At 37.2% G+C, this 27595-nt stretch overlaps 2 protein-coding genes across 3 annotated transcripts in view; both read left to right on the plus strand.

The window, feature by feature from the left end:
- LOC105700077 (icarapin-like) overlaps positions 1 to 9511 on the plus strand; it is a 31731-nt gene extending 22220 nt beyond the window's left edge. The window contains exons 2-4 of the mRNA XM_012425654.1: positions 3429 to 3596; positions 5404 to 5522; positions 7516 to 9511. Coding sequence (XP_012281077.1) covers positions 3429 to 3596; positions 5404 to 5522; positions 7516 to 7779 — 551 coding nt within the window. The 3' untranslated portion in view covers positions 7780 to 9511. The remainder of the gene's footprint in view (positions 1 to 3428; positions 3597 to 5403; positions 5523 to 7515) is intronic.
- Positions 9512 to 12198: 2687 nt separating this feature from the next.
- Positions 12199 to 27462, plus strand: LOC105700056. 2 transcript variants are annotated; one of them, XM_023431843.1, is made up of 10 exons: positions 12199 to 12588; positions 13074 to 13294; positions 13806 to 14349; positions 14778 to 15024; positions 15137 to 15330; positions 15454 to 15552; positions 16655 to 23731; positions 24874 to 25136; positions 26565 to 26814; positions 27001 to 27462. In XM_023431843.1, the coding sequence occupies exons 2-10, from the start codon at positions 13230 to 13232 to the stop codon at positions 27112 to 27114; spliced, it is 8853 nt and encodes a 2950-aa protein (XP_023287611.1). In that variant the 5' UTR covers positions 12199 to 12588; positions 13074 to 13229; the 3' UTR covers positions 27115 to 27462. The 2 variants fall into 2 exon arrangements, with proteins under 2 accessions (XP_023287611.1, XP_023287612.1); XM_023431844.1 differs by lacking the exon at positions 27001 to 27462 and adding an exon at positions 25370 to 25464 and having other exon boundaries at positions 26565 to 26683.
- The last annotated feature ends 133 nt before the right edge of the window (positions 27463 to 27595 follow it).

Here is a 27595-nt window from a genome sequence, read left to right on the forward strand (position 1 = left end):
AGATTACATCCCAAACGTACACATATATAGACCAGTTATACTTTTCTTTTTTTCTTTAAATCAATGAACAATTCCTCTGGTGTAGACATTTGTAGGAGGTGAAATTACCGAAGGCAAATCTACTATTGACAAGTCTATATTTTCCGTAGATTCACAGGTATAGTTATAAACTTATTGTTCAAGAAGACGTATATAGAATAGACTCGTGCGTTCCGTTCTGCGATCCTCGACCAAGTGCCGTTCCGTCCACTGTTCGGAGGGACCGTCTTGGTCCAGCCGTATCAATTGTTTAGGCAATGCTCATATCTTCTAAGCCTTTGCGGTCGTATGTCTACTCTCAGCCACCAAAATTCTCTTGATCTTGGGAAAATGCGACCGCAAAGGGTTAAACATGCTCGCCTTTCCTCGCCCATGATTCTGGGAATAGGTCCGCCCATGGACCTCCGATCATTTTGCCTTGCCTCTTCGAAATACTTCCTTCACATTTGCGTATCAATAATTAAAACTATTCTTGAGATTAACCTTAGACAATTTCAAGGAGCAAATTCTGTCGGGAAATTACGCGCGGCAACGGGATAGCATCTTCGACCCCGCAAAGAAGCCTCGAGAACGGAGGAAACGAGAAACACGCGATAAAAAATTACGCAAGCTCCTTCGCGAATTTTCGAGAGTGCACTCGGTCGTTTGTAGACTTCCTCGGTAATAAACTCAGCCTTTGTCGGCGGACCTTGAGTGACTCATTGCTTTCGTATACGGACAGTTCGCTCGCGCATGATTTGCACGTAACATACACGCTCAATAGACAAATACCCCTGATCTGTATACTAACTGGAAAGCTGATACCTATTTGTTCTATACGGAGAGGACTTTGACGAATTCAAAGCACTCCAGCGCCTCCACACCCGGGCAGCGGTACTAAACAAGTAACGGGGGCGCATGCGCAAGTTTTGGACCGTCAATCCGTTAATTGCGGCAATGACGAATGTTTAAGGCGAAATTAGCGAGGCGAATCTATTCTTGACAAGTCTATGTTTTCGCAAATTCACAGATTATTAATTGACTTATTGTTAAAAATGATACGCGTAAGCCTCACGGAGACGTATAGAAATGGGTCCAACTGTTCGCTTCTATGATTCTCGACCAAGTGCCGTTTCTATCCACTGTTCGTAGAGACCGTCTTGGTCTAACCGTATCAGTTGTTTAGGCGTATTCTAAACAATAATCACGTCTTGTCCCTTTGAATTATTTCCTTCGGTATAAAGGACAGAAAAGACATAATTTAAGGGTCAAATGGTGCGGAGGGCATATCGGAAGAAAGCTTCGACTAAAACAAAATGGTTATCTTTTTTACTTGTATGTATTTTTATAAAAATGGGAATTGTTTTTTTCCAGTCAATTAATTTGACCCCTCTTGTCCTATCCACGGTTGAATGACGCGTTGTTTGGACGCATGCGCAAATACTACGATACTAGTTTATGTGCCCATGACCAGAGGGCTTTCGTCCCGCCATTTTGTAGGATATCGGCAATCCGGTTAGTATATGGATCAGTGAAACGTACACTTACACGCTCAATAGACAAATACCGACACGGATGATGTACTCTTTCTCTTTCCCGTCGACTTCCCGTTCCGCTCGAACGTAAATGCATAATAAAGTATACGCACATGGTAATGCGGTGACACGTATTTTACGTAAAATACTTCCCTTGAGTAATTCAAGTAAAATACCACGAGAAATATGGCGATACCGTAACCTCACATTTTCAAAGTGGTCAAAGTATACATCACTTGCGAATAAACATTTGAGTCGAGAAAAGAAAGGAATAAAGAATAATGGCAAGTAGAAGCAAACCATCGGGTGCATTCAGGGGAGACAACTGTTGAGTGATCGGTTAGCGCTCATCTTCTGAATGGGTACGTTTACTCGACATGTTTACTGATCGGACCATTCTGATTGCCATTTTCAGCAGAAAATCCCAACATGTTCCCAACTCATCGGTAACCGCTTTTCTCCTCTGAGTGCACCCTTTAAAAAGACCTATGCCAGTTCCAGTTTTCCATACATTCCATGGAAAATGTTGAATTTCAAGCGTATCGGGAATACGAACTGCGGAAATATAAGATCCCATGTTTATGTAATTTACGTGAGGTATGAAATACCTAGTAATTGACCGTAAAGGACTACGAAAACGACCTACGATATTTTACTTACCCAACCAGGCGACGCATGAGTCCACTTCGTGAGTGCATCGTTCGTGGAAGGAGTGACGTCATTCGCGGGAAAGAGTCGACGTCGAGTCAACGATAGACGTTCTTGTCACTCTATTCTCGGGACCCGGCTATTGTTGAATATGTGCATAATAATAGCCATCTATTGGCTGTTATCTGAAATTGAATGCAACTTGTTGCATAGGGTCAAAGAGCGGTTCCTTTTTTTGCGCGAGTAACGTGGCCTCCGCCTGCGCAGCCGGACTGCGCAGGAGCGAAGATGGCGGTTAACTCATCGCGCTGTCGATTAATTGGAGACCGAGTGGGACGTACGCGTCGATATCGCGAGATTGATGGAACGATGGGCAGAAATAACTCCCTTTCGCTACTAACGGTGACCCTAGTAGCATAGAATAATTTATAAATATTTCTTTATAATCTTTGCTAAATATCTCAAGNAATAAAAATACATTTTTTACTTCACGACTATTATTGGACACTTCATTTGGTATCAAAAAACAGGAGAAATTTTCCTAATATTTTCGTTCCGCTATTTCATTACGGGACGTGTAATTTTGATTTTAAATATTTTTAAAACGTTTATAATGTATTCGGCAGATAATATTGCTAAATATCTCAAGCGACAGATTTTTCTAGTTCAGCTGAATTTTATCCTGAAAATACGTCGTAAATAATTCTCTTCGTAAAGGCAGATCTAGGGTTGACCAATCGAATCGTAGTTCCCCTCTTGTACACTTTAGCTCTAATTCGAGTCATCCGCCACTCTTTTGTCGTCGCATAATAGACACACACACACGCACATACACGCGCGATTATTTACGACCTTAAACTACTGCGAATAAAAATTCCATGCAAAACTCGGATTAACGATCAAACTTTCGAGATATACGCAAAAAAGTATGTGCGGAATTAATTAGATAACCTCCCTCATTTTTAATGTTAAAAACTGCAGTTTATTCGATTGAATTTTATGTAATTAAGGTGAAGCGAAACACGCTGAGAAATTTGATTGACGTCGGTAAAAAAGATTCTTCTAATTACCTACGTTGCCGACGTTGGCATTTATATTAACGGCAGGGTGGAATTATATTCGGTATTGTACAAAATGGCGTACTCCATTTATCGTTTACGTACAGTAATTATATAGAAATAGAAGTGAAGTGAAATAATGAATATAGAAATTTAACTGAATTTTCAGCCCAAGGCCAATTGTACGGAGACAACGTAGGAAAAAATGTCGACACGCTCCTTGTCTTACCCGAAGGATCTTTGGGGTCTGGATTGGAAGATGACTCGGAGGAATTCCCCTACTTCTTCAACTCGTTCAGGCCGCCTTCCTTCCTTGATTTCTTCAGCGGCATGCAAGGTAATTACCCCTGCCCTTGTCTTTCTAACTCATTTGCATGCAATTCACCGATCTGTATACTAACTGGATAGCTAATACCTATTTGTTTTATACGGAGAGGACTTCCACGAATTCAAGGCACCCCAGCGCCTCTACACCCGGGCAGCGGTACTAAATAAGTAACTGGGGCGCATGCGCAAAAGTTTTTAGCCGTCAATCCGGCAATTGCGGCAATGACAAATGTTGAACCGTCAGGTCGCGAAGATAAATGTTTAAGGTATAACGGACAGAAGAGACGTTTATTTCATTTACGGATAAAATGATGCGGAGGACATATCGGAAGAAAGCTTCGACTAAAACAAAATGATTATCTTTTTTCTCGTTAGCATTTTAATAACAATGGTTATTATTTTTTTCCCGTAAATTAATTTGACCCCTCTTATCTTATCCACGGTTGAATGATGCGTTGTTTTAACGCATGCGCAAATAGTACGATATTAGTTGATGTGTCCATGACCAGAGGGCTCTCGTCGCTTCGGAACGTCCCGCCATTTTGCAGGATATCACTTATTAGCTATCCAGTTAGTATATAGATCAGTGATTGAATTTCATTTTCAGAAAGCTTCAGGACTACGCTTGTCATTTGCTTCTTCCTTTTGGATACATTGTAACGTCACTTGCACTTTGCCACATATTGAGCAAACACCTTCGTTACGAGCGACTAGGATATTTTAGTCAGTTCCTTAACTATTACTATTACGATAATAAAGCAACCTTCGGCGAACTTATTAAGATAAAAATCGTGCAGTAGGTACACATGTCATATAATTTTAATTGGTTGTAAGGAAGGTATCCGCTTAGTACATTGGCAACATGCAAGTATCTGTACTGTAGAGATACTGTGACGAAATTTTGTACAACAATGTTTTTGAAATATCGCCCTAAGGTGAAGTGAAGCGCGTCGAGAAATTTTATCGACGTCGGTAAAAAAGACTCGTCTAAATACCTACATTGTCGACCTTCGTATTTATTTCGACTGCCGTGTCGAATTATTTGGGTGTTGTACTAAATGGCGTCCTCCACATATCGTTTTCGTACAGTAATGATAAAGAAATTCAAGTAAAATTCCATAAATCCAAATAAAATTCCAGAAATCTCCTGGATTCATGGGTTTTTATGTCGTAATTGAGTGCAGAGTGCCACCCTGCGCCATCTGTGATTTTAGTGTCAACTAAATTTTCTCTCCAAGACCTCTTGTTACTATTAGAACCAAAATAGCATCAAGCTCTCATATTTCGATCAATATACACTTATTGAAGGCCTTAATATAAGAAACGAAAATGTCACGACAATTGTACGATCCTTTAGAACACTCTCGTAATCGATAAACTCACTTTTGAACGGGATAAAGGTAAAAAAAAGTGTCTTATGCGCTGATATGCTAAAACGATGAGAATACGAGGTCTCGGAGTGAAAATTTAGTTGACACGGAAATCACAGATGGCGCAGGGGGTCCCTATGCAATCAATTAGGGCATCAGAAACTACGAATCCACGGGATTTCTGGAGTTTTACTTTGATTTCTTTATAATTAATGTAGGAAAATGACATGTATAGTATGCCATTTAGTACAATAATGTAACTCGACACAGCTGTCAGTATAAATACGCACGTCGGCAACGTAGGTATGTAGAAAAACCTTTTTTACCGACGTCGATCAAGTTCCTCGACGTGTTTCCCTTCACCCTAATGGTATTTCGTTTCGGTCTTCCATTTAATATCTTTTGTTGCATCGTATATCTCACGAAGAATATTGTTAATATTTTTAGAGGCCTTGCTGAGACTCCGCGCACAGATGGCTGATATGCTGTCGAAGGTTCCGCATGGAGGCTTCATCGGTACTCCTGGTGAACTTCCCGAAGGTGCAAACACCACATCGACTACCAAGGTCGGTACACTCGCAATCATATCCTGAAATCGTTTCTCGCGTGGGCGAGGCTCTTTACGGCCTAACGAGCTTTATTACCGAGTCACGTTCTAAGCAAGCGACTTTTAGATTCACTCACACAGATGGTGCGCATTTGCTACATGAACGCAAGATATACGGAGCCTGCAAATCACGAAGTAACTTAAGGAGATACAACGCCATCTGTTGAAATCGTTCCCACTTTAGGGGTCCGAATCTTGAAATTTTTTCCGCTCTAGCGCCTCGATGACATTTTGTAATTAAAAATTATCGTCTGCTAGCGTTCCGGTAGTCTTTATCGCGTTAAAAACATTCTGTATATCATCTGCGGGTTATCGTTTCACTTAGCGTATCTTAATTACAAAATTAAAAGCATTTTAGATCATTTACGTCGGTGGGAAATGTTTTGGATGTATAGGAGTGGAGTTCCCTCATTTTCCGCAAGTGGCGCTAGCATCATTAGATCAGCGAAAATCTATACTTTGTAATATATTAGAAATATTTTCTGGTACTAGGGTTATATGTGTGCTTCGTACATCCTTAGGCCATGACTTGAGGTACCTTTACAATTGCTGCATTACTGCAAAATTACATGCAACGAACCGAATCGATTGATTGAATATAGACAGATAGCTATCATGGACGACACGGAAAGAATTGCAAGCCAATCAGGACGTTTTGCTGCAATTCAGCAAGTGAAAAGGTAGCTTTAGAGGGATCGGAAGGAGGCTCGAAAGTAATCATTTGTTGCGCGATTTTATCGGCGAAATTGGTTTCCCGCGATTTTTCGAAATCAGTCCGCGGAATTGTCTGATATCTTGGTGAACGTGTATCCGCCCCGGAGAAACCATTTATCGATCAAGGAAATGTTCTGATAGAGATTTACAATTTCGTAACAACTTCAACAAGTATTTTTCCTCAGGCGGTAAAAAATCCCAGATAGAGAAAGCAATGCAAAATTTGCATGAACTTTGCCTCATAAAAGATCATGAAATGAGTCCTCATTTGGTACTCAGTCCTACAATACACAATAACCAACGAAAAATACTTAAATATGAAACAAAGTTAAGTACATGCAATGTCTCAATGTTTGTCCGCATATGTGCCCATAATTATGAAAGTGGTCTAAGTCAAAATTAAAAAAAAAAAATGAGTTTATCAGTTATTTCACGCCATATTATTTCAAACGAAATTAATTCAATGTAATTTCGAAACAAAAAATATATGACTTAGACCACTTTCATAATTATGGGCACATATGTCCAGCTAAATTTATCTTCCGCATTACCGATAAACAATTGCAGCGTCTGTAGCTCATATTTAAGCCATGGCGTGACAAATTTATCAAAAATTATCCTTCAAATTTATTGTGTAATATGCGTACATATATTGCAGACATTTCATGCAGCGAATGGTCTGCAAATTGTTTGTAAAATTGATTTTCCTCATCATATGCCGATTATGAATTTCTACCTGAAATTGGATTGAAGTTCGTGTAACTTTTTCGTTGGTTCCGTTTAAGATGATACGAAAGGCGCTGAGAAGTTTAATCGAGGTCAATGAATTAAAATTCATCTATACCCTTTTTGGTAGTAATGCCATTTTGATTACTCAAGTGGGATCATAAGCTGGCGCGTCCCGTTGCCGACATTAATATTTATGTTGGTCTTTTACAGTCTACGTTGAGAATGATACGTATATTGATCGAAATATCAGAGCCCGACGCCATTTTGGTTCTGGTCTAGGCTGAGTAAAAAAAAATTTCTTTGAAAAATCCAAATTTTGAATGTGTCAGGACAATTCTTAGATGATCAGGAGTGATGTGTCAAAGTTTCGGACGGTTTGGTCTAATACCCTTAAAAAAAAGTGTTGTATTCATGTCGACTGATTTGAAGGGTGTTTCACTTCACCTTAACGGCCATTTATTATTAAATTAATGGGACTTTAAATGTAATCGTTGAACGCTTGGTTGCAGATCATCGACGGCCACGTGGTCACGATCAACCAGACGACATACTCCACCGGCGACGACCTGAATGGTTCGGTAATCCGAGTCAGAGTAATCGACATAAAACCACAACAAAACGGAACGGTAAGACCCGACACCGATTCCGATGTGGAGGCCGTTCCTGGAACCGACTCGCCGAAGACGACGACTGTCTCCAGTGACAAGAGCCCCGAAACTCTGGAAGACGACTCCGACAACGCCATTCCGAATCCTGACGAGATCACCGCTTAGGAAGGAGTCCGTTTGCGGAAACTCGAGTCCTAGGTCTCTGCGAGCCACTTTTCCCGAGTTATCGAACTAAATCGAACCGCTAAAGGATGCGGCACGTTCCCCTCGACTTTTACACATTTTTTATAGCAAGCGAAACCTCCCTAGTAGCACGGAATAATTTATCAATATTTTCCTGTAATCTTTGCCAAATATCTCCATCGACGGATCTTCTTTCAAGATGCCTCGTAGATTTTATTCCAAGATATCTGAAATATTTGTTGAGAATCCCAATGACATGTTTGGTTTTAATAATCTATAAACATGTAATGAAAGTACATTTTCCACCTTACGATTGTTATCGGACACTTTGGTATTAAAAAAAAACACAAATGTTTGCAATATTTTCGTTCGGCTATTTCATTATGGTAGCGAAACGTCTGATTTAGATTTCACATATTTTTAAAACGTTAATAACATATTCGGCAGATAATATTTAAAAAATACTTATATATTAAAATGAACCGAGATATGTTTTGTATATCTATAAGAAGAATATGGCGAAAACACGTGGAGGTAATATTATACAAATATAAAAATAACATTCTTAAGCAAATATTTGGCAAATATCTCAAATGTCTGTTGAATATTTAGAAATCGTACGATTTTCGTTAAATATATGGAAAATGTAAGACAAATATATTGTGCTATTAGGGCTGCTAGAGAATATAGAAAAGTCGTCAACGAATCAAAACGGACGATCTTATTTTTGAGAAATGTTAATAAAGATTAATATTAAGCGTTAAGAGTTGTTGAAAATCCCCGTGAGTCCACTGGTAGAGTTCGCGTTAACCCGTTAACCGGGAAATTAACTTTTGTACAACTTGTTTCACAATGGGGACTTTATAGTAATATTATCACACCTTTCGCGAAGAAAAAAGTCGTCATGCCCATTTAAGGTGTCTTCCTGGTATGACGAAATATTTCGTCATATCCGGTTAACAGGTTAAGTGAAACACACTTGATGCGGGAATTAACCACACATATGCATTTGGCGCTGAACTCAGCCAAGATCATTGGTTTATTTTATTAGCGCGTCTTCCTTTAGCGATAAATTTAGCCTGGTGATTTTAAGCCTGCGTGAAATCTGCTAGGGGATTGGTACAAATACACAATGCATAAACTAAAGAATGTAATATTCATGCCCGGTTCCACCAGCCTCGGTTAAATCACTGATTACCTAACCGTAGGTTAAAATTCACATCTAAGTTAATCGTGGGTTAAAAACGTAAATGTTCCCCCACATTTATTTAGAGCGGGATTAGTTGATACTCCCATCGACTAGAAAACAAGATAGATGCACCCTTATCGAGACACGAAGTTATTTCACAGATACTAGCCTCAAGAAGTAAAGTTCTTTGGTTAAGAATTAATATAAAATATTTTCAAGCGAACTTCGATCATGAAGAAATTGTAAATAAAATCAAAAACGTCCACCCGTTTTGTCATAAGAAGATGTTAATATATCCTCAGTCTAATCCAAGTTTTCCTCATGTTCGTGCAGTTTGTAGGTTAATCTAAACGGCGGTTAATGGACGTTAACCTCCGTTAAAATGTGGGGGAATGGGCAACTCGTTGTAACCGAGGATTAGCTTTTTGACCGAGGTTAGTGGAACCGGCCATCGGATTCTTTATTTTTGTAATAAGACCTAAAAGTTGTACATTTTGGTTCTTAATAAAATGTGTTATGTACGGAGGCTTCTTGAACATTCCTGCAAATCCCTTTGCAGGTTTACGCGACTTAACGCATGAATTCATATTTGATGCGCGACTCGGTGGAAAGTTTTGATTCAGTTCGCGAAGTAATTTGATTTATCCGCTATTTTTATCTTGAATCGGTTCGTGGAATTTTTTTTCTGCTCGCACAGATCTGCCTCGAGAAAGTGAGGAAGGTAGAGGGTCTTTTCTAAGCGCGATGAGCTCGCCCTGTTTTTATTTTACATCTGACGCATTGTTACCGTAGGTGTAACTACGAAATAGTATAAGAAGATCCAATGTCATATATTAAAATTGTCCCCATTTTAGTGGTCCAAGATCTTCAGACTTTTCTGATCTGGTGTCGAGAGCGCCTCCTCGATGAAATTTTGCAATTAAAAATTATCGTCTGCTAGCAGGTCCGCTAGTCTTTATCGCGTTGAAAACGTCACATTCTGTATATCGTCCGCAGATTATCGTTTCACTTTGCGTACCTTAATTGCAAAATTAAAAGCATTTCAGGTCAGTTGCATCGATAGGAAATGTTTTGATTACGTAGGATTGGAGTTCCCTTATTTTCCGCAAGTAGCGCTCGCATCGTTAGATTAGCAAAAATCTGAGATAACGGGTCTCGATTCGGAGGCCACTTTCAGTGGAATTGACCATAGACGTTTTGTCTCCTTATACTACTTCGTGGGTGTAGCTGTAATTTGGAGCGTTTGTCTCGAAGCTAAGTAGCGATACACACACGATGATGCACACATCACACAATAAGCACACTTTCCCTCCACTGCTTCGTATCTTTGAATGCTTCATGTATTTCTAACGGGTCAAGGTTCAAGAGAACGACCGCTTTTTTCTTTGACTTGGTAGATGCTTCGAGAAATGATCTCTTCTCTGTGCAGATGATTTCTATCTTTATCATGTTCTTAGGAGGGACGCACTACCTAATGACAGGATGTTATCGAAGTGAGGGAATCCACGAATAGACATCATTAACACAGTTTACTGTAGAGCGAAGTCAACACTTTAAGGAGGTGTGAAAGTGGCATCCGAGGGGTCGATCGTTCATGAAACTTTCCTCCGATCTGGGTCCACCGAATTGTTTCAAACTTTACAACGTGAATGTAGAAGCTACAACGAAGGCCATGAAATTTCACTTTTTAAACAGCATTTTTTAAATATCTACAAACAAATTGTTAAAAAATTGGAATTTTGTAGACGTCAGGACCTTCCCACCGAGAACAGTTATGTAACAATAACTTAACCATTACGCAACGTTTGTAACATGTAATGTAACATATATATAACATCTAAGTAAGATTTGTATTACAATTTCCTCCTCAGCTATATAACACTGTTATAAAATGAATAATGTAACGTATACATAACATATCGATAATATGTTATATGTTATGTTAACATTACAGAACTGCAATGCTTACAAGTTTGTAACAATGTTCCTGAACGGTAATAATTCAACGTTATATGATATTAATGTATCTTTTGAATAATACTCATTATATATCATGTTATTCCAATGTTATGTAACTGTAACATAGTGTGTTTGGTGGGTTCCTAATAACCTCCGTATTCATATTGTAAAGTTTCAAACGATTCGGTAAATTCAGTTTGGAGAAAAGTTTCATAAACGAGACCTCTTTGACGTCATTTTTACATCACCTTAAGGCTTAACCTCTTTGTAACATTGCACTTACGTTGAGCTGCAATAAATGTTAGTCTTGTATTTACATTTAATGCTACAATAGCTGACTATATATGTTCTTTCATAGTAGTGCTTTGTTCATCGATAATAGAATTTATGGTTTCACCCCATTCCGTGGAAATTTACCTGCTGTCTCCGTGGGTTAAGAAAAGTCTGTCTGGTTGTAATTTTGCATTTTGTGCATTAACCCGAGGATGCCTGAAGTTACATTATTTTAATTATAATTTTGATTTCTGGTACGATTGTTGCTCGTGGAAGAGTTTAACAGTGAGCGTAAGTCTAAGCTCGATTCGGCTGCATATTTCTCTAATGTATCCTTGTGATAGATATATATGTATACATAAGCATTTATGTAGAGGACATGATATGCGAAATCAAGGCACAATTGTAAAGTGAGAGTAGATTGTATATAAACTGTATTAAGAATGTGTTAACTATATTATTTTCATATTTGGCAAGAAGAAAAGTGAGATTTATAATGTAATAATATACGGGTGTTGCGATTGACATTGATTTTGGAATTCCTTTCAACCGATGCTTTGTATTCCTTATATTTCATACTATCGCCTGAATAGTAGATGCACACCGATGACAATACAATATAAAGTTCAATACACGTTTAATGTTATTACCAAGTAAAAAATTAAATCCCTAAACTCCTGTAACCTGCTTCTTTTAGAAGATGTATAAGCAAGAAGAAATAATGGTAAAGTTGAGGTATAAATATATACTATATACTATAAATATACTATTACATATACTATAATGTACGATTGTTGCCAAAAATCAAAATACCTAGGTTTTCCATTTTGAATTTCGGTGTCACAATCCGCGGAAGATGGTGTTCACGGCGCTTATTTTTCTATTTTTCTTGTATGCTTTACTATTTCGCTTAAAAATTTGTGCCGAACCAGTTCATATGAATGGTCTCGCATTTTCACCGCCAAAAACGTTCCGTAATACCGTGAGCTACACATTTTTCACATTTTCGCTCAATTTGCTTTACGTAATAGACCCCCTGTTGGCTATAGAGAACGTACGACGGAAGTCTCCCATTCCGCTGTTCTATACAGCCAATCATAACCTCTTATTCAAGCTTCGTCGCTCCGTCGCTTGTTGCTCTAGCGCTACTGGAAATATCAGCCTAAGATTTTCCAGTTTCTGATCGTGCGAACCCTCTATTACATCCATAGCTGCGTGGTTTCAAGGTTAAACAGTAAAATGTGGATAGATCCAACCGATGTTTCAAAAAGGAAACCTCGAAGAATTGGAGGAACACCGGCGAGTGTATATGGAAATAAAATTATTCTTTCAGTACTATGCGGGGCTGTAACATGCGGATTTTGTGTTTAGTAAGTTGGATAATTTAATCTAACGTTTTCCTATTCTCGTTTACCTATCGTGATAGTAGCTAATCTTCATTTACAAATTTTAAAGCTTATTCATACATTGAATTAGGATCTGATTTAATAAACAGTAACTCAATTATACATACTAAAATTGCAAAAGATGTGTTCTAAGTTCTGAGTCATTCCTTTTTTAAACATTATTTTTTCTGTGTGTAGTGTCGACTAACGACTAAAATCTTTAATTTACATTAGACAAAAACAATGTGAGATACCGCATTACACGTAACTTATGTAATGTTATATTGTTTTTCCTTTGTTATTTAATATGTCTCAAATTATAAGAAGAGGAAACAGTCTTCCACTTGTATTTAAAATATGTGTGATTATTAATACTTAGTTCGTATACTTTCATTATGCTAATTTAATATAAAATATTATGGAGTAGTCTTGTAAACAGGTTGATCCAAGTAAATGTTTCATATTTATAGTTTACTGGTAGGCGAGAAAATGCAGAAGATGTTAAAAGATATAGGCCCAGGGGATGTTCAAAATCCAAACTTGTTTTATGATAAAGTACGACCTTACCTTAAAGAAGGAGGACAGCCGAAACCAATTAAAGCAACCAACTCAACAGTTCAGTAATCATGGATAACGATACTATACTCGTAAATGTAGACGTAATTAAACATAAAAACGAAAATGCTTCAAGGTACGTCATTCGAGTATACATTGTAAAACTGATAAGCACTGATATTGATGTAAACCTGTCATATATATATACATAGTGTAATAGTCTCATTAAAAATACAATTTGAAATAGTAAAACTTTCTTTATTCTCCAAGTATGTTAACACATTTTTTCACTAGTCTTGTTAAACAACATTAAAATATATTCATGTATTTTAATGTATTTGCGATAGTGAAAATAAACGGTACTATTCCTTGGATGTTTGGAATTTTTCAAAATTCAGATTCTTTGCAAATTTGGTTAAGACAAACTGTAAGAGACTTCTGGTTTGTTATTTTAAATTAATTGTGGCATATCGATTCAATTGGGGTGTGAAAGTTGCTTTTGACATTCTTTCTTAGTATCCAAAAAAGATTATTTTGTTTATGTATACCAAGAATCGAGATCAACTCTACCTATTCTACTTACGTTCGTTTAAGATTATCAAACTTTATGTCGAAGTAGTTTCAATTGAAATTATTTTTGTTCATAGCATGGAAGTCAAATCAGAAGATCGTGTAGACGCAACCGAAGCAAATCATAATCCTATTAAACCGAAAAGTATGAAAATGCGTACCTGTAATCAAGTTTGTAAGACTAATGCATCGTTAAATGAGGACGACAGTTTGGCAGATTTTAAATCTCCAAAAATAAATGTAATACCCAAAGTGGACAAGCCAAGTGGTAAACTCGCCATTGAAAAATTGAAGCGAAGAGTGAAATCCACATCTAAGGACAAGGGACGAGGGCGAAGTAAATATATTGCAAAAAATTCTGCGCAACCTACCATCGAGTCATCCTTCAAACCTGCCAATGCCAAAACGGCACATACATGTCCATTGTGTTTCAAGACTTTCAACGAAGAATCCACTCAATCAACACATATGAAAACCTGCGCAGCAAAGAATAAAATCTCTACTAAGACTTTATTAAATGCTATCGATCTGCAGAAGCGTCAAATTGAAGAGAGGAAGGCATTAGGACTTCCTTCTACACCTATTTTACAGCCTCCAAAGACTGTGACACGCAAGCCACCAGTACGTTTGCCGCTTTCCTTAATTCTGCAATATTATAACATAATTATTAAGATGATATAATAGTGCTATCTAACGAGTCTTGTTTATAACACTTATCCAAATAGGATGTATGGAATCATTTGAAATTTTACAACAGTAACATGGAAGCCCTCAGAAAGATTCTGACCCTACTGAAATTTATTTTTCTTTCATTTTGTCTATTAACATTTTTAATATTGTATAAAAAATGAAATTTCATGATTGTCAGGACCTTCTTTAGGGCCTCCGTATTTACGTAATAAAAGTTCAAATGATTCGATACACCTAATTTGGAGAAAAGTTTTATAAATATGTTGACTTTTAGTATGTATATATGACACTTTCATATCACCTTAAGTTAACATAATTGAACTAATTGAATATAAAGTAAATGAATATACCTATCATAGGTTCCAAAAGGTGATGGTGAACTCGAATTAGCATTAGCTCTATCGAGATCTTTGCAAGAAATGGAAGAAAAGGAACAAATAGCGGAAGCTGAGCTGTTGGAAGATGAATATTCTCTGCAGAAGCCTGATAAAGCCTTCCAGGATGAGTCAAGATCGATTGAAAATCGTAGAGCTACTTTGCAAAACTTTGGATTCACTACTAACGTACCTTCGGTGCCACTGCCAGCTCGTAATAAAAGTAAAAAGAGTATGTTCAAAGTGTATTAACATTTTTTAAATTCTTTTAAAAATATTGTTCGGAGTTATAAAATGGAAAAATAGTTCACGATTATGATGTTCTGCGTTTTTATGTAATTCAGGGAAGGTGTTAAAACCGACAGCGTTGGAAATCCTTTCTCAAGAGGAAAAGGATCGACGCTTAGCAGAGAAAATAGCTGAAATACTCATAGCTGGTGATGTGATGACGCAAACATCTCAAGAACCGATACAAAGAATGGCAGAAAATGAGCTGATTAGACCAAGGAGTAAAGTACTTAAGAAACTGCAACAAATGGTAAAAACTACTATATTATACAACTTATCGAACATGTCAAAGCTAACTAATAGATAATTAGTCATCTCAAATACTTTTAGTATATCTTAAAGGAATTTGTAATTTCTTTTACTATAATTTCAGGAACATAAATTGTGGGATAAATGCAGCCTTTCGGAGCAGCATGATGAATTTTATGTTGAAAATCTCCTTCCGCTGTCGCAGTGTCAGCTAGGTCCTTCCGTAAGACTTAGTAATGGATAAGTTGATGTGAAATCCCCCCTCAAATCAGTCGACTAGAACAAGACAGTTTTTTAAGGGTATTGGATCGAACTGTGAAACTTTGACACATGACTCGTGAGCGCGTAAGAATTATCTTGACACTCAACATTTGTTTATTTTTTTTTATTTTGTTGACTTAGCTAAATCAGAACCAAAGTGGCATCGAGTTCTCATATTTCGATGAATATACAATTATTGAAGGTTCCGATATAAGAAATTAAAGTGTCAAGACAATTGTACAACAATTTAGAACATTCTGATAATCGAGAAATTCGCACATGAACGGGAAAAGGGCAAAAAAGTGTCTTATGCGCTTCTATGTTAAAACCAAGGTAACACGAGGTCTCGGAGAGAACATTTAGTTGGCAGTGAATGTATAGATGGCGCAGGGCGGTACTCTAGTTAATTAGAGTAATAAAAATCACGAATCTAAGGGATTTCTGGAGTTTCACTTTGATTTCTTCATTGACATTGTATGGAAACAACATAATATGTCATTTAATACAATACTCAATATAATAACCTATCACTATAAATCCAAATGTTGGTAATGTAGGTATTTAGACGAATCGTTTTTACCGACGTCGACTGAATTACTCAACGAGTTTCACTTCACCTTAAGGTGATATGAAAGTGTGATATACACATACCAAAAAGTCAAAATATTTATAAACTTTTTCTCCAAACTGGGTGCACCGAATTATCTAAAACTTTAACACGTGATTATGGAGGCTCTAAGAAAGAATGCGTTGCCCGTAAAATTTCACTTAAAAAAAAAAAAATCGTTTTTTCGTTCTTGTCCGAGATAAATGAAAAATTTTGTTCAAAAAATGAATTTTCACGAACAGCTTCCTTAGAGCCTCCATGATCACGTGTCAAAGTGTCAGGTAATTCGGTGCACCCAGTTTGTAGAAAAGTTTTGTAAATATTTCGACTTTTTGGTACGTATATGTCACACTTTTATATCACCTTAAGACCATTACAAATTATTAATAACCGTGTAATCGATCATGGATATTAATGAACTCTTATTCCATTATATGTATTATTATTTCTTCCACAGGGTGAATCAGAACCGTCTAAGAATCCCAGTAATTCTTCAGTAGATCCTGCAAAGATGCAAGACAGGGTCAAGGAAGCGGAAATTTCTGAGAAGGAGAAAAAAATGGAAACACCACATTCGTGTTCCGAAGCAGCATTTACGATTAAGCAAGAAGACAAGATGTCTCCAAAAAATTCCCATAGCGATTCCACTTCCACCTGTAAACAGGAATTCAGCGTTGAAATCAATGAACCATTTATCAAGTCTTTGGCATGCGATTGGAAGAACATTTTAAACGTCAGTTCAGCGAGTGACATATTAATTTACGTGAAAAATGAGCAACACATATTCACGCATAAATTGGTCTTTTTTGTGCGCTGTTCGAATATCATGCTGGACTTCATTCCATGCGACGATCCAAAATTTCCGCACGTGAAAGAGAGGATTTCCTGGCCGGAAACGGATTACTGTGCAGCCTTGGCATTCCTGGAATTTGTATATAGTGGATCCATTGACAAGTACTCATACATATTTGAAGATGAAGCCGCAATGACTGAAGTTCGATGCCTGGCGAGAAAGTACAGAGTCAAGGATGTTTTCGATTACTTGAATCGGGTGAAGTCCGATAAGAACGATAAGAATGTAAAAAGCTCCCCACGGAAGCCTGGACGATCTGAACCCGAGACCACGAATGACATTGTTCAGAATGAAGTAGATGAAATTCTTAACAAGGAACCGAATAAAGAGCTTATCTCTTCGCAGTATGGAGATGAAGCAAAGAGCGTCGTCTCTGACGCGAAGGATTCACGTCTTGATGATGACTTTGATAAAGAAGTGATACTATCTCAGAGGGAAATTGATGTCATAGATGGGGAAGTAGATGAAATTCTTATCAGGGAGCCGAATAAAGAGTTTATCTCTTTGCAGTATGGAGATGAAGCAAAGAGCGTCATCTCTGACGCGAAGGATTCACGTTTTGATGATGACTTTGATAAAGAAGTGATACTATCTCAGAGGGAAATTGATGTCATAGATGAGGAATTAATACTTGACACTAAGGGAAATAAGGATGCGTTTTTATGTCCATTTAATGACACTCGAATTGTTGCTTCTCCGGATTTGTTTGATGACACCGGAGATGACAATTCGGATAATACGAGAGAATTTCCCTCGACTACGTGTAAGGATGATTGCGAAAATGCGAAAGACGAGAACGAGAGCAATCTGAATGTGCTATTGGATTTAATTCAACAAGATTCACAGATTAATAGCCAATACAAAAGCGATTCGTCGAAGTCTGTTGGGGATAAAAAAGTAGACCAGAAGATCTCAAACGATCCCAGCTTTGTTGTTACATCTGAAAACTGTGAAGTCTACAACTTGGACACGGACGAAGAAACGGATGTAGAAGATGTGCCAAGAAAATTCAATCCTGCTGTAATCTCCGAAGGTGATAATTCCAGGATTTTGACCGCGGCTCCGGAGAATGCAGAAAATCCAAATTTTCTTTTGGGTGAAAACTCGAAAAGTCGAAGTGCAATTTCAACTCCCGAAAGTGTCGGGCATCGACGCGTTTACATGGACGGAGAAGTTGAAAAGGGAATGGACATAAATGATTGCGATACAGTTTCAATACCTGACAGCATTAAAACACAAATTTATAGAACATTCGATAGCGAGGAAACTGAAAATTCCATTGTCACTCCGAACTGTGATATACTTCCGGAGGAGAGTATGGATTGCAACACTCAAGCAGAAACTCCAAAATCAAGCAAATTAAATGAAAATCCCGCCACGAGGTGCGTAACGAAGCAGAAAAGCATTTTGAGTTTGTTCACCGAGAAAGTTCAGGGCGAAAAGGCAAAAGAGGCAGACCCCGAAGATGATTTAATCATAAGAGATTCATTCTTCTTGAGTCAGTACAACATTGAAAATAGAGATTCGATAGAAGCCGATAAATTTACAGCAAGGAGGGTAGATTGTACTCGGAAGAGCAGGTTAAAACCGAGTAAATTACATGAAAATCCTGATGAAGAATGTACGACAATTAAGCAGAAGAGTAACCTGAGTTTATTCATTGAAAGGATTCAGAAGGAAAATGCAAAGGACTCGTTAGAGTCGGATTCAGAGGACGAGTTGACCATCAAAGAGCCGTTTTCCAGGAGGAAATGTAAAAGCCCACTTCACGAGTACGATTTATTGTTTCAAAATCATTCCAAAATGCTCGCCCTAGGGGTCAACGAAAAAGATGTGTTCTCAAAGTTTGCCGTAAGGAAGCCCGAAAATTCTCCGGATACGCAGGATCGAAACGAGAGGGACAGTTTTGAAAAATTCTTCAAAAGCGAGGGCTTAACTTCGAAAGCTGTGCCGAGGAAGAAGAAGAAGAGGGATGCTTTAAGTATCTTCGAAGAGGCTGTTCGGAAAAATGCAGAAATGAGACGGGATGGTTTTTCAAATCGTTTGAAAAGTCCAGATCTATCGACGAATTTAGAAGATGATGTGTCGAAATGTTCATTGTCAATGTCGCAAAGAGTAGACGAGAGGGACAGTTTTGAAAAATTCTTCAAAAGCGAGGGCTTAACTTCGAAAGCTGTGACGAAGAAAAAGAAGAAGAGGGATGCCTTAAGTATTTTCGAAGAGGCTGTTCGCAAAAATGCAGAAATGAGACGGGATGGTTTTTCAAATCGTTTGAAAAGTCAAGATCTATCGACGAACTTGGAAGATGATGTGTCGAAATGTTCATTGTCAATGTCGCAAAGAGTAGACGAATCTGCGAGCGAAAACTCAGAAATTGGACCTACTCAAAATACCGCGAACGACGATGAGATCTCAGGGGAGGATTTTGAAAAGGAATTAAACACTGAAGAATTACTTTCGATGAGCCAATACAAAAATTGCCCACCCAAAGGAAAAGACGCCGGTTCAAAAGATCTTCAGACAGAGTCGAAGGACTCTCCTGATATGCCGGAAGAAAATGATAAGATCAATTCTTTTACCTGGAACGAGAGCCTAATTTTGAGAAACGTAACGATGAGAAGAAAGACCTCGAGTATGCTTCGAAACGTCCTTTACAAAAATGCAGAAAATAATGCTAATGAAAGGCTTATCAGTTCAGAAAGTTCCTCAAAATATGTGGAAAAAGAAAAGGAGCCTCGTAAAAGTCCAGAACGATTGATAGACGTAGAAGCGGAATTATCGAGTACTCTCGATAATTCTTTTTCAAGGGAATTCGGAAGTTCGTCGATTTCTTTCATTCCTGAACGCCCGAAGAATAAGTCGAGGATTTCTTTGTCTTTATTGCGAGAAGCGAGCAAGAATTTCAAAAGTCCTTCCAGGGAAATCGCGATAACCGATAAGGTTGTCGATATTTCGGAAGAAATAAATTCATCGAACGAGGAGAATGAGAGTAACTTGGACTCCAGCGTTTTCACGGAGGACGAAGGAAACATTTCCATGTATTCGAGATATAAAAAAAGCCACAAAGATAACAGCATTTATTTATATCGGGCTGCATTAGAAAGTGGGAATAAAAATGATATCTCTACTCCACGATCGTCGATCGATATTCCCCATTTTAGGGGTTTTAAGATTTTTAACAAGGAAATTGTTGATGAGAAAAATCCAACCACTTCAAAAACATTGTTAGACGATACAAAGCAAGTTGGAGAGGAAAATGTGATTTCGTTGGATTCCGATAACTCCGTATCAAATGATTCGAATTTTCCCTTAAGTCATGATTTGGAGAGTACATCGTTTCGTGATAAATCTGAAATAAATTTGGAAAATGAATTAAGAACAATCGGCGATGACGTTAAAAGTAAACATTTCAATGTTCAGAAAGAGTCAAATGAAATTCTTCCCAGGAACGTAGAATCGAACGAGAATCCATTAAAATTAATATCCCGAAATGGCAAAGAAATTATGACTGTCGGCAGAGAAATTGTTGACAATGTTTATTCGTCATATTTAAAAAAAAGAAAATCTAAGGAGAGCGAAAAATTGGAGGAATTTAGATTGAGGGACTTTGGATCAAACAAAAGCGTTTTGGAATCCACTTCCTGTTCAAAAAATGATAATGAGGATGTTATCGACATCGACACTGAAACGGTTGATGATAACATGTTAAATGTTAAAAATATAAAACCTAAGAACAATGAAAAAGTAAACGAGCTCGATCGTAAGCACATGAAGCCAAGTGAAAAAGCTTTGAGATCTTCTTTAACAAGAAATAACGAAATAATTAACACGATCGCTACGGAGACTATTAACAAACGCGTTAACTCATTTGATATTAAAGACCTTGAACCTAATAAAACGAATATTGGCTCGGAAAATAAAAACTGGACAAAGGAAACTGTTGATTTTCGCGATAAAAAAAATGCCGGACTTACAGTTGTCGAAAAAGGAGTAAGTATAAATGGAAACATAATCGAGGATGATGAAAAGGAACGAGATAATAAAATTGCCGAGTCTCGAGATTTCGTTGATTCGCAGAATTTTCCAGCGAAAGAAATGTCCATCGATGAAGAAGTCAGTCTTCTTCTTCAGGAATGCGTTTCGTCGAAAAGGCGAAGACTTGCAGAAATTTGCGGAGTGTCTTTATCGAGTCCGATTTCGATATCTTCCAGTCCTGAAAGATCGCCAGCCATTTCGGAAGCCTACAAAAATAAAGAAAAGAATGATTTAATCGATAAAGTCGTAGATACGGAAAATGCGTCCGGAAAAATCTGCAAAAACGTTTGCGGCTTTAAAGGAAATTTATTAGCTACGGAAATACTGCCTAATGATCCTAAGTTAAGGGATGAAAAGAAAAAATTGCATGTTAATGCTCGGCAATTTGGGAAGAAATTAACGAATTGCAACAATGGCTCCGCACGTTCCCAGAATTCTGAGAGCGATGAAGAGGAAACGAACGATATTCGGAAATTACGTCTGAAATCGGTGTCTGAAAATATTCTTTCAAGTAAATTGAAGATACGTCCAAAAGATTCGAGCTTTATATCTGAAATGTATCCCGATAGCTTCGTTTTCTTGAACGACTCCGACAGTGATAAGGAAAAAGCATCCGATGTTCAAAAGCTTCGTGGGAAATCAAAATCTGATGATAATTGCGCAAATACGTCAAAGGCATGTCGGGAAAATGCAAATTCTTACGATTTTGATAAAAAATCGCAAACTCCTGCCGATTCTGGAAGCACTCGTATAGCGAATGAAAAATCGAAAACTCTCCGAGACAATTCCGACAGTGATAAGGGAAAAGCTACGGATGTTCGAAAATTTTACGCCAAATCGGTGTCCGATAATAATTTGTTAAATATGTCAAGACTGCATTGCAAAGACGCGAGTATCGAAGATTTAAAAAATATGCGAGGTCGGTATAATTCTGGAAACGCTTACAAATTGAAGGAAAAGGCGGAAAATCTCTATGATGATTCCAGTTCCTTTGACGACTCTGATAACGATAATAAACTAAATACAAAATCCAAAACTCATCGTGGTGGTTCCATTTCCTTTGATGACTCCGACAGTGATAAGGAAAGCGCGTCCGATGTCAGAAAGTTTCATATCAAATCGACTTCTGAAAATAGTTTCGTAAACAAATCAAAGATACATTACGAAAATGCAAATTCCAAGGATTTTGATGAGAAATTAAGAGCTGCTTCCAATTCTGGAAACACTTATAAACTGAATACAAAATCCAAAACTCATCGTGGTGGTTCCATTTCCTTTGATGACTCCGACAGTGATAAAGAAAGAACATCCGATGTCAGAAAGTTTCATATCAAATCGACTTCTGAAAATAGTTTCGGAAACAAATCAAGGATACATTATGAAAATGCAAATTCCAAAGATTTTGATAAGAAATTAAGAGCTACTTCCAATTCTGAAAACACTTATAAACTGAATACAAAATCCAAAACTCGTCGTGGTGATTCCATTTCCTTTGATGACTCCGACAGTGATAAGGAAAGCGCGTCCGATGTCAGAAAGTTTCATATAAAATCGACTTCTGAAAATAGTTTCGTAAACAAATCAAAGATACATTACGAAAATGCAAATTCCAAGGATTTTGATAACTTATTAAGAGCTTGTTCCAATTCTGGAAACACTTACAAGCCGAATGAAAAATCCAAAATTCAAGATGATAATTCCATTTGCTTGGACGATTCTGACAGTGATAAAGAAACAACATCCGATGTCCGAATGTTTCATGAGAAATCAAAGTCTGAAAATAATTGTGCAAATACATCAAAGGCATATCGCGAAAACACAAATTCAGGCGATATTAGCATCACACCACGAGACCGTTCCAGTTTCGCTTTTACTCGATTAATGGACGGTTCGACAGCAGACGAGAGTGGAATTCGTATCGAATTAAATCCCGAGGAAGCTTCAACGAGAAAGAGTAATTCCATCAAGAGATCTCTTTCCGATTCGCCGAATTTCCCCAGGAAAAAACGGAAGGACTCGAATTCATGCGAAGTATTGGAATTGCACAGCAAGGACTTCAATTCCCCGTTTATTTTGAACAGAAGCGATGACTTCGAGTCTTGCGAGTCTTTGGAGAAGCACGATTTGGTTGTTTCTTCAGGAAGAGAGCTCGAGGGGGTAGGAAGATCCGATTCGGCAATTTCTTCAGAAAAGTGGCAGAAAAACGTCGAAGGTTCTATTTCTTCAAGAAAAAGGAACAAGGATTCGTCGATTTCTACGGGACGAAAACGAAAGAATTCCGATCCATGTGAAGTCTTTGATAGATGCAGCGATGATGCGATTTGCCTCGACGACTTCGACAGCTTCGATGGACTGAAAATTCCTTCCAAAGATCCGAAGGAATCTTCTCATCTTTTCGAGGATAAATCAAGGAGTATCAGGAGCTTCAAAGTTAAGTCAGCTTCGGAGGGGAATTTCCAGAGGACTTCAAAGAGTTATTCTAGGACGCCTGAAAAAATCAAAAGCGCGGTTTTAGAAGAATCACCTTGTGGGAATTTTAATCAGAGGGGAGACGGAAGTAATCAAACTACTCCTAATTCTAGAATCGAGACGAATTATGTCACTCCTCCTCTAAATTACAGTGCCATGGATACACCTCAGCTCAAGGTGAGTCACGATCAGCTGCTTACAATTTCGATTACTCTTTTAGGGTGATACCCAGACAGCATAAAATATTCATAGAATATAGAAAAGAAGTTGGAATATATTCCTCATGTATATTCGACATTGGAATGATATTTTAAGTACAATGAATGCCTCCCCTGCAGGTACGGCATCGCCTGTGCAGGATGGGAGGGCATTGATGTCTCCCAGTGTACAATATTAGATTATGTACACATGATAATGTTTCCCAGATATACTCTAAATATTTAATGTTTTATAAATATATATACAATATTGGTTTAGCAATGTCATTTGAAATATGGAATACCATTTTATAAGTACTACAAGTGTTTGAAAAGGTTTGTAATATAACAGTGAAATACTAAAGTTAACAATTCTTTTATACATTTTCACGTACACCCTTATTTAAAAAAAATCAAAACATTCTAAATATTTCGTGCGATAATAATAATATATTATTACTTTATTTTGAATACACATACGTGCACCAATACTTTATATTCCCTGGGTAAATACTTTATTTTTTGTAAAAGTAGGGGCTTATGTTTCAATATTTTATCTCACCAAATGTTAACACTTATTTAAAAATAGAGTACCGAAACATGAACCTTTCGTATTTTTATTTGCGTGGCAAAAAATATCATTCAGATATGTATATGACATGCTACTTATGTGTAAGGAGTATCAATTCCATGTTCATACAATATTTCGTTAAATATATTTCAAATATAAAAAACTGACCAAAACTACGTTCACCCTATGTTCAAAAAATGTACATAGCACATAAGTCCATATCCTATTAATATTGAAATAATTTCAAAGAATATTCTATGAACCTCTGTGCTATGTATTTGTGCTGTCTGGGTATGAATGATTCCGAGGCCGTCGATCGACGTGAATAAAAAAAAAAATCTCTCTAACAGTGATGCTTTACTAAATGAAAGTGCATCCACGCGTGGAAATTGTAAATGGTATATTGTTACTTGCCGTTCGAGTATTTACATCCGAACTAATAATTTCTGATTAAACGTGCGTCCAGTTTGTAGATTTCCATTAGGTGCGCAATTATTATTCTGATGCCGAGCCACTAAAAACAAATATCCATGTTTATTCTTTTCATTCAGAGAGAATTGGACAAGTATGGAGTGAAGCCTTTAAAACGTCACAATGCAACGCAGTTGCTTAAACATATTTATGCGCAACTCCACCCAAGGGTTCCTGATTCAAAGGTTAAGGAAAAAGAAGCACAGCCACTTGCTTCAACTTCGGATGGTAGAATGCAAGAAGCGTGTTTACCCCAAGAAAGGGGTCAAAATCCAAGTACTGCAAGATCACTCTGTGACGAGTTCCATTCCAAAAAAGGATACGAAGACCCCGATAAAACTAGGTAAATCTAATTCCTTACAAATTTTCGTCTTAAGATGATATGAAAGGCGCTGAGAAATTTAATCGAGGCCGATAAATTAAAATTCATCTGAACCCTTTTTGGTGGTAACGCCATTTTGAATACTCAAGGATAACAAACTGGCGCGTCCCGTTACCAACATTTATATTTATGTTGGTCTTTTACCGTCCACGTTGAGAATTATACGAACTAAAGCGTTCCGTATGTAATTTCAGGAAAGTAATGATGAAGAGATTGACGAAAAACTGTCGAAATCCCGTGAATTCATTATTCTAACGACTGCTTAGGACCAACGTCGCCATCTCTGACGGTTAGCTGCAACTAAATTTTTGCTCTAAAAAGACGTGTTACCCCAGGAACAAGCCAGCATTTTCTTGCAATCGTTGGTGAAAGTATTTTCCATATTTTCCCATCTGACTCTGTAATATTCCATTTCTACGGTATTCTAAATTGCTCGAGCTAGGTCCTGAAACTCTTCATTTTCGCTTCTAAGCCTCCAAGAGGCGTAAAACATCGAAAGCATGTCTGGACCACGCCATGTTGGTTTCTAGTCCATGATAAGTAAATAAATTTTGTATGAAAAATGAAATTTCACGAGTTTTAGGACCTACTTTAGGACCTCCATATTCCCGTGGTCAAATTTGAAACGAATCGGTACACCGAATTCGGAGAATGCTTTCCCTAACAATGTGACTTCTTAAATATATATAAGTTGACTCTTTCATATCGCCTTAAGGTGAAGTGAAACTCCCCTCAAATCCGTCAATTCGAATAAGACGCTTTTTTTTTAAGGTATTGGATCGAACTATCCCGAAAGTTTTACACATGACTCGTGATCGCCTATTAACTGTCCTAACATTTTTAAAATTTGGATTTTCGAAACTAAATTTATTGAGTTAGCCTAGACCGGAACCAAAATGGCGTCGAGCTCTCATATTTCGGTCGATACACAAATGTTGAAGGCTCTGATATGAGAAACGAAGGTGTCAGGACAATTGTACAACAATTTAGAACACTCTGGTAATCGATAAATTCGCATTGGAACAGGATAAAGATTTTGAAACGTGTCTAATGCGCTTCTATGCTATAACGATGGTAACACGAGTAGAAAATTTAGTTCACACTTAAATCACAGATGGCACAGGGTGATACTCTTCAGTCAATTACAGCACCAAATACCATAAATCCAGGAGATTTCTTGAGTTTCGCTTCAAATTCACTATAATCATTGTATTGATTAATTAATCATTGTATCTTACGAGCCATGTGCTACATTATCAGTTAGTTCGGTGTAATTCCCTTAAAAAGGGGGCATATTCAAATTGACTGATTTGACGGGGGGTTTCACTTCACCTTAAATATGTTTAAAAAATGCAGAATATTATTAACATTATTACTATTTCTCCACAGCACCTTGAATGACAGTTCCGATGACATGATTATTGCCGAAGAAGCCGATTTCGAAGAATCCGATCCAGCCACTCTTGGAGATTCTGAGACAATTAATAATAATTTCCGCAGATTTATTAAAGCCAATAAAGTCATCTATAATATGATTCTAATGTACGCACCTTTAGGGTTAGAATCGTTGCACTCAATGATGAAAATTCAAGGCTTTAAATGTAGCATTAATAGCCTAAGGGATTTTTTAGATGAACAGGTATGCGCAATAACGTAGATGCAAATCAAATTACTCGTAGACATTTTGGAAATAACGAATATTGATCACATATTTCACGAAATATTGCATCACATGCCATATATTGTATTTCCATGAAAATTTAATTTTATGACTTCTCCTTGTATTCCAGCCGTTTTTTAAATAAAAATGTTACCATTATTTCAGGGCATCACCTTTAAAATTGAAAATCAAACTTCTCGAACGAGAAAGAAGAACGAGAAGAGTGGGACGAATAAAACTAATAATACAGCAAAAACCACAAGCAGAGGGAATAAATGAGACAGTGTTACAGTGAGACAGAGTCATTGAACAGATAACTGTTCAATGACTATTTATTAAATAGATTTTACAGTTTTAATGTGAGAAAAAAATTTGAATCGATTTAAGAAACTGTAAATAAATTGTATATTTAATGCATCTAGGATTGCTTTTAGTGAAAATTTAATTATATTTTTGTATGGTTGCAATATTTATATCATCAAAAAAGAAAACACCTATGTAAGAGAAAAAAATGAACTTGTTGAATCGCTACCCGGTCCCATGACCTTGAAATAACTGGAAGAATAATATCCAGTCTAGAATAAGAAAAATAAAAGGTTGCTAATGATATGTGAAATGAGTGAACTTGATAGATTTAATTACCTCCAGCTTCATTATTAGCTCTATTCAAATTACGATTATTTGTATAGATACTTGACAAGGATATTAAGAATTAAAATTAATTATTTTGACTCATAAACACCCTTGATTTATCCATAAA

Source organism: Orussus abietinus, unplaced genomic scaffold, assembly GCF_000612105.2.
Source record: "Orussus abietinus isolate OABI.00-Male unplaced genomic scaffold, Oabi_2.0 scaffold103, whole genome shotgun sequence".
In the NCBI taxonomy this organism is placed as follows: domain Eukaryota; kingdom Metazoa; phylum Arthropoda; class Insecta; order Hymenoptera; family Orussidae; genus Orussus; species Orussus abietinus.